Source organism: Montipora foliosa, chromosome 13 (genome assembly GCF_036669935.1).
Source record: "Montipora foliosa isolate CH-2021 chromosome 13, ASM3666993v2, whole genome shotgun sequence".
Classification (NCBI taxonomy): Eukaryota; Metazoa; Cnidaria; class Anthozoa; order Scleractinia; family Acroporidae; genus Montipora; species Montipora foliosa.
The window spans coordinates 19,871,214-19,883,713 of NC_090881.1; the positions used below are offsets into that span (position 1 = coordinate 19,871,214).

General features: G+C 38.0%; 2 protein-coding genes across 2 annotated transcripts in view; one reads left to right on the plus strand and one right to left on the minus strand.

The window, feature by feature from the left end:
- The window catches only part of LOC137984095 (serine/threonine-protein phosphatase 2A 65 kDa regulatory subunit A alpha isoform-like), a 28,756-nt gene extending 18,691 nt beyond the window's left edge, over nucleotides 1–10,065 (plus strand). The window contains exons 10-22 of the mRNA XM_068831304.1: nucleotides 720–767; nucleotides 1,597–1,711; nucleotides 2,871–2,941; nucleotides 3,336–3,421; nucleotides 3,774–3,822; nucleotides 4,275–4,326; nucleotides 4,438–4,559; nucleotides 5,341–5,401; nucleotides 6,048–6,121; nucleotides 6,571–6,651; nucleotides 6,764–6,906; nucleotides 8,694–8,785; nucleotides 9,248–10,065. Of these exons, the coding sequence (XP_068687405.1) occupies nucleotides 720–767; nucleotides 1,597–1,711; nucleotides 2,871–2,941; nucleotides 3,336–3,421; nucleotides 3,774–3,822; nucleotides 4,275–4,326; nucleotides 4,438–4,559; nucleotides 5,341–5,401; nucleotides 6,048–6,121; nucleotides 6,571–6,651; nucleotides 6,764–6,906; nucleotides 8,694–8,785; nucleotides 9,248–9,255 (1,002 nt within the window). The 3' untranslated portion in view covers nucleotides 9,256–10,065. The remainder of the gene's footprint in view (nucleotides 1–719; nucleotides 768–1,596; nucleotides 1,712–2,870; nucleotides 2,942–3,335; nucleotides 3,422–3,773; nucleotides 3,823–4,274; nucleotides 4,327–4,437; nucleotides 4,560–5,340; nucleotides 5,402–6,047; nucleotides 6,122–6,570; nucleotides 6,652–6,763; nucleotides 6,907–8,693; nucleotides 8,786–9,247) is intronic.
- Nucleotides 10,066–11,660: 1,595 nt separating this feature from the next.
- Nucleotides 11,661–12,500, minus strand: part of LOC137984096 (TM2 domain-containing protein 3-like) — a 7,892-nt gene continuing 7,052 nt past the window's right edge. The window contains exon 5 of the mRNA XM_068831305.1: nucleotides 11,661–12,262. Coding sequence (XP_068687406.1) covers nucleotides 12,094–12,262 — 169 coding nt within the window. The 3' untranslated portion in view covers nucleotides 11,661–12,093. The remainder of the gene's footprint in view (nucleotides 12,263–12,500) is intronic.

Below are 12,500 nucleotides of genomic sequence, written 5' to 3' on the forward strand. Positions count from 1 at the left end.
ACTAGCTCCTAGTCGTTAACTATGTTAAATTTTATTTAACTATATTCATTATCATCAATAATTAATTTCTCAATGTTTTTAAATGTACTTTCCCATCAGGACAGTGGTAACTTTAATGGCCTAACAGGGCTCGAAATTGCGACCAATACGGTCGCATTTGAGACTAAATTTTTCCCTTTGCGACTAAAATATCTGGAGAAGTCGCAAATTTGCGACTTGTTTTCACCTTCGTTCTTTCGAAACAAAAGAGTTAGCAGTTGCCACTTTGCTGCTACGTTTGCTAAAATAAACAAATAAATAAATAAATGACAAAATTATTTTGTTTCTCGCTGTGAATTTTCTCTGAAGGTAGCGTAATTGTATAGTAATTTAGTTGCGATGTTACATGCACAGCTCCAATCCTTCGATCATTCGCCATTTTCAGCAGTTTCTTTACACACAAATACTGCGGGCTCATATTTTTCTGCTAAACCGCTGACAACGCAATGCAGCGCGGCGATTTTGCGACTAAAATTTGCGAAATTGCGACTAAATTTTCGTATCTTATCGCAAAATGCGACTGGATTTTTTCGTTAATTTCGAGCCCTGCCTAAAGACCGTTTTTATTAAAGACAAATAAACAATAAACAATGATTTGATACAGTAAATTGACAATTTTTGGAAGTATGAAACAACAGAGTTCCAGCATCGAGTTGATTTACATTGATCCTTGTCCACAGGACAAGTCTTGGAGAGTACGATACATGGTTGCAGATAAATTCACAGAGGTAATAGAGTTCACTTTAATAGACCATTTTACAGTTGTGTGCCTAGTTACCTGGCCTTTGAATGAAAGTGAGACTGGAGTTGACTGTGTTCTGATAGAAACCTCACTGCTTTTCTTTTGTAAATTCCTTACTAATTAGCATGACAACATCATTAACATACAAAAAGCAGGGAGGTCTGTATCATAATAAGGTGAACCCCGGCCTCACTTTCATTTAAAGGCCAAACTATTTAAAGGCTGCTGATATTAATAATCACAATGATGATGAAGACTTACTTGACCACTCCCCTCTTACACATTTCAGGACCAATGAAACAGTTGATACAAATAAATTACATATTTCTAAGAATCCCATGTGGCAGAGGCTGACCACAAGTGCAGCCAAGGCATTGAACAGGGACTACCCAGAACAGCTCCAGTTTTATCTAGTGGCCAGAAAGGAATTTGAACTTGCAAACTCTGGATTGGCAAGCCTTGACCACTTAAGCTACACTTTATTCTCAGATCAAATTGTACCCCTTTCACTTCAGACTTCTTGTCTATCGTTGTAAACTTGCATGTACATCTACACTACATACTAGTGTTAAATCTGAATAATCACAGACCACTAGACTGACCACATGTACATTGTATGCCAGTTAACTTATTTTTTAGCAGTAAGGCGACCTGTGGTTTTTCTCTACTTCAAGAGATCCTTACTCAGTAGACTGTGAATTAAGATTTCCTTCACAGGGTTTCGTAACATGTTTTTGCAACAGAGACATTCAAGAAGAGAAGCAAACCACCTTTGAATTTATTTACGCTCAAGTTTGTTATTGTGTTCTATCTAGTTACAAAATGCAGTAGGATCAGAAATCACCAAAAATGACCTGGTGCCAGCTTTTCAAGGTTTACTAAAGGATGTTGAGGCTGAGGTTAGAGCAGCAGCTGCAGGAAAAGTAAAAGGTAAGCTTCCATGACAATTTGTCAGATCTTGTGAAGACTATACAATGTAATACACATGTATATGTACCATCATGGGATTTGCATGATCCTCGGGTATCTAGAGTAACTGTTGTTCGTGACAGATATTTTGACAACCTGAGTGGAAATCATCTTCAAAGTAAAGGAACCTGGAAGCTTTAATAAAGCTCTAAATGACAGCTTTACTCTTACGGTGACTTTCTTTCAAGCTGTCAACATAGGTTCAAACTGAGTTGTCTTTGCAGTGTCCTGTTAGGGTTGGAAACAGTCAGTATGAGTTTACAATGTGCACAGATGCCCCAGGTTTAAATTGCACTCTTGCAGTTGATACTAGATTCATTCCCACCATGTCTTGCAAGGCTGCTGACTAAGAAAATTTTCTGGAAGCCCTTTGGGCTTCCAACATTAAAAGTTAGTAGCCCGAGTCATTTTTTCAGGAGCCCAGAATTAATTCATTCCAGCTGGGATCAAATTTACAAGAAAGTGAGGATGAATCAAGTAAGGTGGTCGTTCAGGCTACTTGTTCAGAAATTTGATTGCCCGCGCTTGCAAATAAGGCGATTGGGTGACCATTAGGCAGCAGCCTTGTCTTGAGAATAGGAAACCAGGATTGTTTGAAAAGTAAGTAGCAAAGTATGATCAATTCACCTCCAGTGGCAGTTACAACAAAAGAGTTACTGACTGGAATTCCAAGACAACAATTACATGTGTACTTCTTGGTCTGCCTAAAACAAAATTATTATAATTTCCTGTAAGAAAATAGCTGTGGGCAAGGCAACAACAATCACTTCAATACAAATGTAATTCAACAGATACTTGGTTGGATACATTTAACACAATAGAGAGCTTTAGATTCTAGGATGAGAAGGTCTACGAGTACAAGATTTTTTCATAGAACAACAGTGAGCATGCGCAAACCAACGTCATTTTGGCAGGAAATATGTGATACTGTCGTCATTTTAGTATAAGGTTTTGCAAAAATGTCGTCACGTCAAAACAAGTCAACAGCACAGTACCAGTTTTAGCATTATTTTTTCAATCAGCAAAAAGGCTCAGTTACCAGCAATAAGAGTAACTGAGCAATGTATACTGCTATTATAGTTTACAAGTTGAGTGAAATTTCCTTGGTCTCTTTTACCAGATTTTGCAGAGAAAGTACCTGAAGACGTTCGTGAACAAGTCTTAATGACTAATATACTTCCTTGTGTCAAGGTATGTTATAATTTTTCCATCATTTAATGATTGTTATTGTTTTTGTTTGTCTGCAAAGTCACTTTTGATCCAGTGAATCCAAATTAGAACTGTTGTTTGTAAATGGTGGTTTTTGTGGAGAGGATCGAACTTAACCCTTCAACGTCCAAACCGTCCTTAACTGGCCAGACTCTGTCTAACACCAAACGATTTTACTCGTCAATGGGGAACCCCTGGGAGTCAATGGGTTAGTCACTCACTGAAAAACTGTCCTCATTAATATAGCTGCATGTCAGGAAATCAAGCTCAATTAAAACATGTTAAATGATGGCAACTTTCACCACTACAACATTTCACTCCTTATTGCAGATTATTTTGTGAGTGCCAATGAGTTTTGTTGCTTTCTGTTTTGCAGGACCTGGTAATGGATCCCAACCAACATGTAAAATCTGCTTTAGCATCAGTAATAATGGGACTTTCACCTTTGTTAGGAAATGATAAGTGAGTATCTTTATCATCACATCAAGTTGGCAATCAGTTCTGCCCTTTTAATGGGGGTACTTAGTGAAAGTTTCAAGTGCATTTTGCTGAGCACAACTGGCCGACTAAGCAGGGAGACTAACAATCAAATAAAATGTTGTTTTTGCACGATGGGAATTTCCTACTGATTCATGCACAGTCTTGCTAAAATACTTTTTTTTAATTAGACTTAAACAACAAACATACAGTGTAAATGCTTCCTACAAAAACAGAACGTTGGTAATACAACTCTTAAACATTGTACATGTATGTCTGCAACATGGTACAGTGATCCACATTAACTTTTGTTTGCTTTTTGTGTTTCCATTTACAGTACTATTGAACACCTTCTTCCTTTATTCCTCACCATGTTAAAAGATGAGGTAAAGTTCTTGCACTTTGTTTGCAGTGTGGTGGTGCACATGGGGTGGTAATGATCAACAACAGAATGAGACCTTTGCTCCAGGCTCTTCATCCTTCAGGCCATGTTTGTATTTTGTGTCTCTGTAAACCTGGATTATGATGAATTATTGTCAGTGGGAGCTATCAAATAGTCATTTTCAAGTAAATGTACTGAGGGTGCATTTGATTGACTGTATTCTGGAATAGGAAGCCATGAAATAGAAGTTAGAATTCCTTCCTTTTTACGGAGATTCACATCAAAACTGTCAAACACCGACTAAAATGCTGTTTTAAACATATCTTTATTATCCTCTGTTGCTTCAAAAAGCCAGACATACTGTTTTAAATCATCACTCCACGTATTCTTATTCCGGAATTGGGTCAATTGAACATGCCCTAAATGAATGCTTGGTGGTTGTTCTTATCTTTTCAGATTCCTGAGGTACGACTTAATATTATATCCAACTTGGATTGTGTCAATCAAGGTGAGATGACTAAGATTTTAAAACAGTGACATTAATTTGTTTTACAAAACTTAAACAGTTGCACACTATATGGCACATCCTCAAGCTTGATCATTTTTCTTTATTCTGTAGTGATTGGTGTCAATCAGCTGTCGCAGTCTTTACTTCCGGCTATTTTCGAGCTTGCAGGAGACACCAAGTGGCGTGTTCGACTTGCGATCATAGAATACATGCCATTGCTCGCCAGTCAGTTGGTATGTCTTGATGTTCATTGCCCATTGTGATTTCAGCTATGTGTTTGGTTTTAAGTAATACATTTAAACTGGCCCTTTGGTAAAATCACCATTGTCATGATTATCTAACTCAGATTATTATCTCAACTGATTATTTAAATTCTTACACAGTCCGACAAATGCAGTTTCAGTACATCACCAATATCAAAAGATTGTTTCCAAAAGAACATCCAGCAGCTCTTAGGTTTTAGTACATGTTTCAAAGCATTTTTAATTTTACGTTGGGACTAATTGTTGAATTTCAGGGATTGTACATGTAAGACCCTGCCGGGAGTGAATTCTAATGATGGACACTGAACTAAAAAAAAGCATAATGAGTCAAGTGAAATGAGAAACAGCCTGACCACTGCTGTGAAATAATTGTGACAGGTAGTGACAGAAGCAAAAGTGGCCATATGAAAAGAGAGACACCAGGCAGACAAGTGGCATTAATTTTGACCTCCTAGTGGGGCCTCTCACCGGACATGGGAGCATGTTACTGTCTGAAGGGGGGGTGGGGATGGGTGCAGTGGACGTGGCAATGTGGCCAAGGCCCTTAGGCTTCAATGCAGCCCTGCTTTCAAAGTACACTAGATTTCTATGTATCCTTCCCTGATACTCGTCTGAATTTATCAATGGCTGTAAAAAAAATGAAGGAATTTGTTGGCACACACTCCTTCTGAAGGAGCCATCTTCCCTTGCAGCAGTTTACACTGTATGTATCGCTTTTTCCCTAACATCATTTTGGTTTGGGTGATTGCAGGGTGTTGAGTTCTTTGATGAGAAGCTGAACAGCCTCTGCATGACGTGGCTGGTAGATCATGGTAAAACTTTTAAATTTCATGTTCATCCTGGTGTTCTCTTTATAAACAACTGGGGGTGGTCTGCCCCAATGGATAGTACACCGGCATGTAGCTTCAGTTGTTTCATGGCTGGGTAACTTTATCTGGTGGACAGGTATTATCCAGAGTGCTGTGTATTAAATGATGGCCAAGGTTTCATACACAAATTTCCTCTTAGCTGTGCTTAGAGTATGTGCGTTCACAGGTTGCATGAGCAAAAAAATTAATATCCTAGTAATACTGTAAACACAGATTGCACAGATAGTAACTTATCCTCCCTTTGAATAACTGGCACCTGACTTACATGCATCACACTATTATCCACAGCTGAACTTGTCTTAGGTTGTATTAATATTCATCTCTGCCCTTCTTTGTAAGCAGACACTGGATACCTCCTTCCAGTTAGGTTTTTCAATGCCATTAGTCTATTTTGATTTGTTTACACAGCCCTGCAAGCTTTAAGCTGTAGAATGTCACGTTGTATACAATCAAATCTCATGAAAATGAGCGAAAGTGGGGCCAAATGGCAGCTGCAGTCTGATTTGCGGACATGTTTGTGAGGCCATGAAAATTCTTGATTAATACCAAACCCTTATGGCTTTCTGTTAATACTGAGTGTTCTTTTTAGTGTATGCTATCAGAGAAGCGGCTGCGAAGAACCTGAAAAAGCTAGTGGAAAAATTTGGTGCTGAATGGGCCCAGGTGAGAAAAATGCATTCTGTGTTTTCAGAAATTATGAAGTGCTATCTATTTGAGTAACAGTAGTACCAATAGCCTCCCAGGCCGTCATCTTTAAGGGCATCGTATCCACCCCCTTGGGAGGTGAAATACGACTGCCCTAAAAATTTTGTGTTGGTGGTGCCAATTGTCTTTACAATCACTGTGGCAATTAATTTTCTTGAAAATTTGGGTGCAACCACTGCCATATAATTATAGACAGGTCTTTTTCCCAATTGCTCAAAAACCACCATATCTTATGCAGAGCTTGGGAAATATTAGTCTAGATCCTTTGTTTTATGCATTCTTAAAACAGGTACAGTTATGTTTTTTAAAGAAAATTGTGAAGTCTTTTTAAAGTCCCTTGGGACTAAAAAAATTCAGCAAATAACATCTGTTAATGTCTGTTATATTGTTTTTACCCCTTTCTTCAGAGTCAAGTTATCCCCAAGGTGCTGTCCATGGCAACAAATCCAAACTACCTCCACCGGCTGACTACGTTATACTCAGTTAATGTAAGTAGTGGATTGCTGTTAAACATATATAATAGAGAGGGGAGGCAAGGGGTTGGAAACCCCACCCTTATTTTAATGTTGATCTTGTTAACTTTGACCCATCTTGTTGTAGGTTCTAGCTGAAGTCATGGGATCTGAAAGTGTTGTAAAGCTCATGCTTCCAGTTGTGATTGGCTTAGCTGATGATTCTGTGGCAAATGTGCGCTTCAATGTTGCCAAAACTTTGCAAAAAATTGCACCCGTCTTGGATGACAAGTAAGTACTTACATGTAGCTCAAAAGATGGATAGCTCTATCCAGCGGATAAACACTAGAAAAACCAATTGAGTTATCCAGTGGATAGAGCTACCCACCCTTTGGACAACTGGGGCCTGGACAGTCAGTTTATTAACTTGTATTCACAGAACAGCTACGAAGAGTCATTTGTTTTAAATTACTGTAAGTGTGAAAGCCACCTACATAAGAAGGGTTGTATTCTTAAACTTCCCAAAGCAGATGGCCTTGCCTGGTGGCTTTGACCACAAACACACTAAGAATTTGTGTCTGGCCCTTACATTTCAATACACTGTCCCTGGAACATTGATTTCAAGTCAATTGTCTTTGGTGGTTTTAACAGCATCTCTGTCGACACTGGACCTATTTCACTGACTGCTTGTCTGTCCAAGGTCCTTGAGAATTTTGTGGTCACCTGGTTAATAGAGGATGTAAGGGGTAAAATCAACCCAAATCAGTTTGGATGCCTGAAGGCAACCTCCACAATGTATTGTTTACTTGATATGATTCATACTTGGCTCTCGTACCCACGATTTCCCTGGTCATCATCATCACCTTTGTTTCCTAGATTTCTCTAAGCTTTCGACAGTATTGGTTATAATTTACTAATCGAAAAGCTTTTGGATTTAGGAGTTTGCAGATCCCTAATACCATGGATCACAAACTTCCTGGCAAATCGCCAAAAACGTGTAAAACTATCTGATGCAATTTCTGATTGGCTTCCGATAACAGCCTGTGTTCCCCACGGAGCAAAACTTGGTCCAGTTTTGTTCCTTTTAATGGTTATCAATTTGCACGCCACTACACCTGAATCATGCATTTGGAAGTATGTTGACGATGTCTCTTTTTCAGAAGTGCTAGCAAGAAATAGTAATTCGACTATCCAATCCAGTCTTGATACCATTACCCTTTGGAGCTGTAGCAACTGGATGAAACTCAATGCTTATGTTAATGTAGACTAATTAGAATCACAACAATGCAGTTTACACGATAAAAGGAGTGAGGTCTCTATCAATGCAAGGTCGCTGGCAGGCTTGCAGCCATTCATAGGCTAGCTCACTGAGCAAGCAACTGTAAAATGGCATATTGACCAACTCCCAGCTGTAATGGTAGCTCATTTGGTAGAAATTACATGGTCATGCTTTCAAATCCCATTCATGCCTGGATTTAGCTTGCAACTCCTAAAGTTGCTTATCTGTGTTTCGTATATGTCCTATGGTGGTTTTCTTTTTGACTGAAATGGGACCGTCACTGTAAATAAAATAAGCCAGGTCCTTTTCTTTTAGTAAGATAATGGTTTGACACTGACAATTTTTTTTTTTTTTTTTTGATGTTTCGTGCAAGACGTTTCGGCTGGTGCTTAAGCCTTCATCAGTTGCATCATTATATTGCAACTGATGAAGGCTTAAGCACCAGCCAAAACGTCTTGCACTAAACATAAAAAAAAACTAGTCAGTGTCAAACCATTATCTTACTATGTCAGCTCCTGACTACCACTACTCCTTTTCTTTTACTTCTTACCATTTTGCTTTCTCACGCTACGTAGCTTCCTGAGGAAGCAGAGTGGTCCAAACTCAGGGTTTGCATTTACAGAATACATTATAATTATTATTTGACTCAACTTGTCAACATAAGTAATTCAAAGTCAATTATTTTCCTGTTGAAAGTTGAACCACAGACGAAGTCTTAACATGTTCTCTTAAAATTGGTGCAATAAGAAAAAGAACGTACAGAACTAACGTGTTAAATTCACTGCATTTTTACTTGCAGTACCATCAAATCACAGATCAAACCGGTCCTAGATAAACTGAATGCTGATGCTGATGTAGATGTCAAGTATTTTGCACAAGAAGCCTTAACAGGTACAAATGTGATACCGTACAGTACCATCTTAAGCTACAGTATTTACGAGCAACAAAAACATCCAACTTGTCGCGCAACATTGCTGTGAAACTAGTTGAAAAGCGATGTTGCGCGTAAATACATCCCACGTACAAGCTGTCTTGCAACAAAAAAATGTGTCACACGCTTCTGCAGCATTTTGCAGACAGTAGAGGTCAGTTCTACTTTCTGCAACAAAATCAACACATTTTTTTGTTGAGAGACAAGTTGTGTGTGGGATGTAAAACCTGCAACATCGCTTTTCGACTAGCTTCGCAGCAATGTTGCGAGAAAAGTTGGACATTTTTGTTGCTCGTATTACTGTAGCTTTAATTTCCTAAGTCTCCTGTACAGTAACAAGGTCTACTGAAACCTTCGTTTCATCTTTGACCACAGCCATTTATCATTAATCACTATCATTATTATTTTCATTCCTTCCACAGTTTTCTAATGCCTCAGATAAGTTTGTTGAATCGTGAAGTTTCATCGTAATGGCAGTTCCCAGATGTTAAAGTTATCTGCTGAATGAAGTTTCAACTTGATTGTATTTACCAGAAGTTGGGCAACTCACTTATTTTAATGATTCCAAGTACATTGTAGGAAAGTAAAACAATTCCAATTTGTTTCAAGATCAGATACCATCTTCATAACAGCTTCTATAAAAAAAAAACCATTTCTTTCCAAATGTTTTTTTGTGCACAAGTACCTGTAAAATCAGTTTTAAGTGTTGTTATCTGTGTTGTTAGTATTACCCATTTTGGCTTGTCATGCAGTCCTCTAACCCAGGATCAGTATTGTATTTCCAGCCAAAAAGGTTCCTCAAGTGACATGAGCAAAGTTTTCAGACTGCAATGGGATTTTAGTTGTGTTCGTTTTAATATAAACACAAAAGATGGCCATCCAAAGGCAATTTTCATGTTTTTTTGCCATGACAGATGAAAATATAGAGGAACTTTTAGGCAACATAGTGTCAAATTAAATTAATTCTTCAAACAGTACAAGCAATCAGAGAAAGTCTATTTAGACCTTGTTTCCTTTGTCTAGCTTCACTTTGTCATGATTGTTAGAAACCTTTTAGGTTGTTGTCTGTAACTATGAGTCATTTCGTAAACTCTAACTACAGGATATCAGGACATTGTATGTGTGATTGTGTATAAGGTATTTTTGTAGTAGTAGCTACCTTGATTTAGGTATAACTGTAGTACATGTGTACAAAATAACATTGATTCATTTATTAAAGTTCACTGCTATATTATGAAAACTGGTGTGCAATGCTACCTAAGTTTTGGGGCGAGTAATAACCTGCGTGGCTGGTGGGATAGTTAATCACAGGATTACTTAAACACTCGCAAGTACAATGGTTTTGGCCGCGTCTGGAATGGGGACTAGTAATTTTGATTTTCACTCACAGCCAAAACATCGAAGCAACCATCCATTTACTCCCATGTGTAGATAGATAGATGGATAAATAGATACCTCATATGCAGCCAAATGGCTGAAGTACTTAGCTTACAAGCATTTTAAATATATATATGCATGTATACATAATATGTAGCAAACATTAATACAAATAGTACTTTAAAAAATTTACAATTATAAAAATATTTTCAAAACGGAATAGTTTAGAGATCAATAAAAAATCATCAAAACTGTGATGCTTGAAGGGCTAGTTGACATTGTGGCAAAAAAGATTTGTTATAGCGACCAGACTTGATGTTCAGTATGTTGAACCTACGCATGTACTAGGTAAAAGAGAGTGCATACAGTGGGACGGATCAAGAAATGCATTGAAAAGCTTGTGGCATTGAGTGTCCTGTTACATAAACTAGGTAAATTAAAGTGTGCTAAATTCTCATCATAGCAGTAGTGTCATCTCACTATTGAAAGTGCATGCTTTTGTACCCTCTCAAGGTACTTGGGGAGCACATGGTGAAAAACTTGCAAGGCATATTCTAAGGCTGGCCTAATACATGTACAGGAAAATTGGACCATGTTGCTCTTGGACACACCAACCCTACGAAGGATTACGAGAAAATAGTCGCTTAGTTGCCTTCTTAACTGTATCACTTTAAATGTGGTTATTCCACTTAAGATCACACAAAATTGTTAGCCCTTGTATTTGGCGCACCGAACAACGGATAAATCCTGACCATCTAGCTGGGACAAACGAGTATTTAAACTTCTTTAAGTCAATTCTAAGTTCTTTGCAATTTTCTGCATTTGATTAGGGAGTTTTAGGTAACGATGACGGCTACAGCAACGACAACGCCAAAAAGCAGTAATATTATTAGTTAAAAGAACCAAAATGATCATGCTGCACATGCGGCACACATTTTTTAACAATTATCTCCCGTACTCGTCAAAACTACTATGTGAAATGACCAAATTTAAGGTTTTGACTGCAACATGGACAAACTACAGTGAATCTTTCAGTCTCACTCTTTGCTTCAAATCCGTCCGTATTAATCCTCTTATGGGACACTTCGCCCATATTGTACAAAGTGGAATAATCATGAAATACTTAAAATAGCTCAAACTTATATTTTGAAGTGATGTTTTCGTTGCCATAGCCGTCATGGTTTCTTAAACTCCCTATTGTCTCTGGGCAATAAAATGTAAATATTCTGCCAGCTACACAGGCTACATGTAGGTGAGTAAGGGATCAGAACATTATTTGACACGATGTTCTCGTTTAAGAGCTTATTTTTGCCATTGACCAGCACTGTTTTAATAGTCTCCCTTTAAAATGGTAATGGGAAGGTGAGCCTGCTTTGCAGCACCAAGAGAGAGTTTAAATTCCAGGGAGGGTTTTGAAAAGGCGGGGCATACACCCACGAGGCAGGAAAAAGCCAAACTCAGTATGGAAATTGTTTTACTGCTGCCAGATAGATTTTAATAATGCCATAAGAAATGCGTGTAACGAAGTGGATTATTATTAATTTTAGCACCTACATTATGTATGTATGTACATTATGTACAGTGTAACAGATCACAGTATTCCAAGGAAATAATTCACTGATCAGTCCCTGATTTCACTTCTTGTTGTGTTTGATCACTGATATTAAAAAAAAACCAGGGGATTCACTTTTGCATTAGTCACTTGAAACTTCCTCAACTAAAGCATAATTATTATACAAATTCATCCAAACTCCAAGCTGATTTCTCTTTCTTGACAAGATACAGGTGTACCACGTGGACAACCACATTTCAAGCAGTGCATAGATCAACCTTGGGAGCTCAAATGGCTCTCTGAGTGTCCCCCATATTTTCCTTATCCATGTTGTATAACCTAGAATATGTAAAGTGAGCCGTCCTCTGGTCCAACATATCCAATGAGAATAAGAATGAGATCCACAAGGGTCCACACCCCTAAGCCTCCAAAGCTGAAGAGCTTTCCAAGGCCCTCTTTCCAATGTCCTAAGTAAAAACGATCCACTCCAAAGCCCCCAAGAGTCAAGCTGCAAATTTAAGAAGAAAGTACAGTGTACAATGCAGACAACCTGAAATAGATCTCATTAAGTAAATCGCAGATGTAAGGAATCCGAAAAAATGAAACTAAGCATCTGGAGAAATGTGTGAGAATGAACTGAAAAGAATCAATCATGTGAAAAGTGATCAAAGTTCATGGCACACCCTTTTTTTTTCTTTAGTTAACTGTCAGTTTTTCAACTTGAATGCACATTTGTTATTGAACCT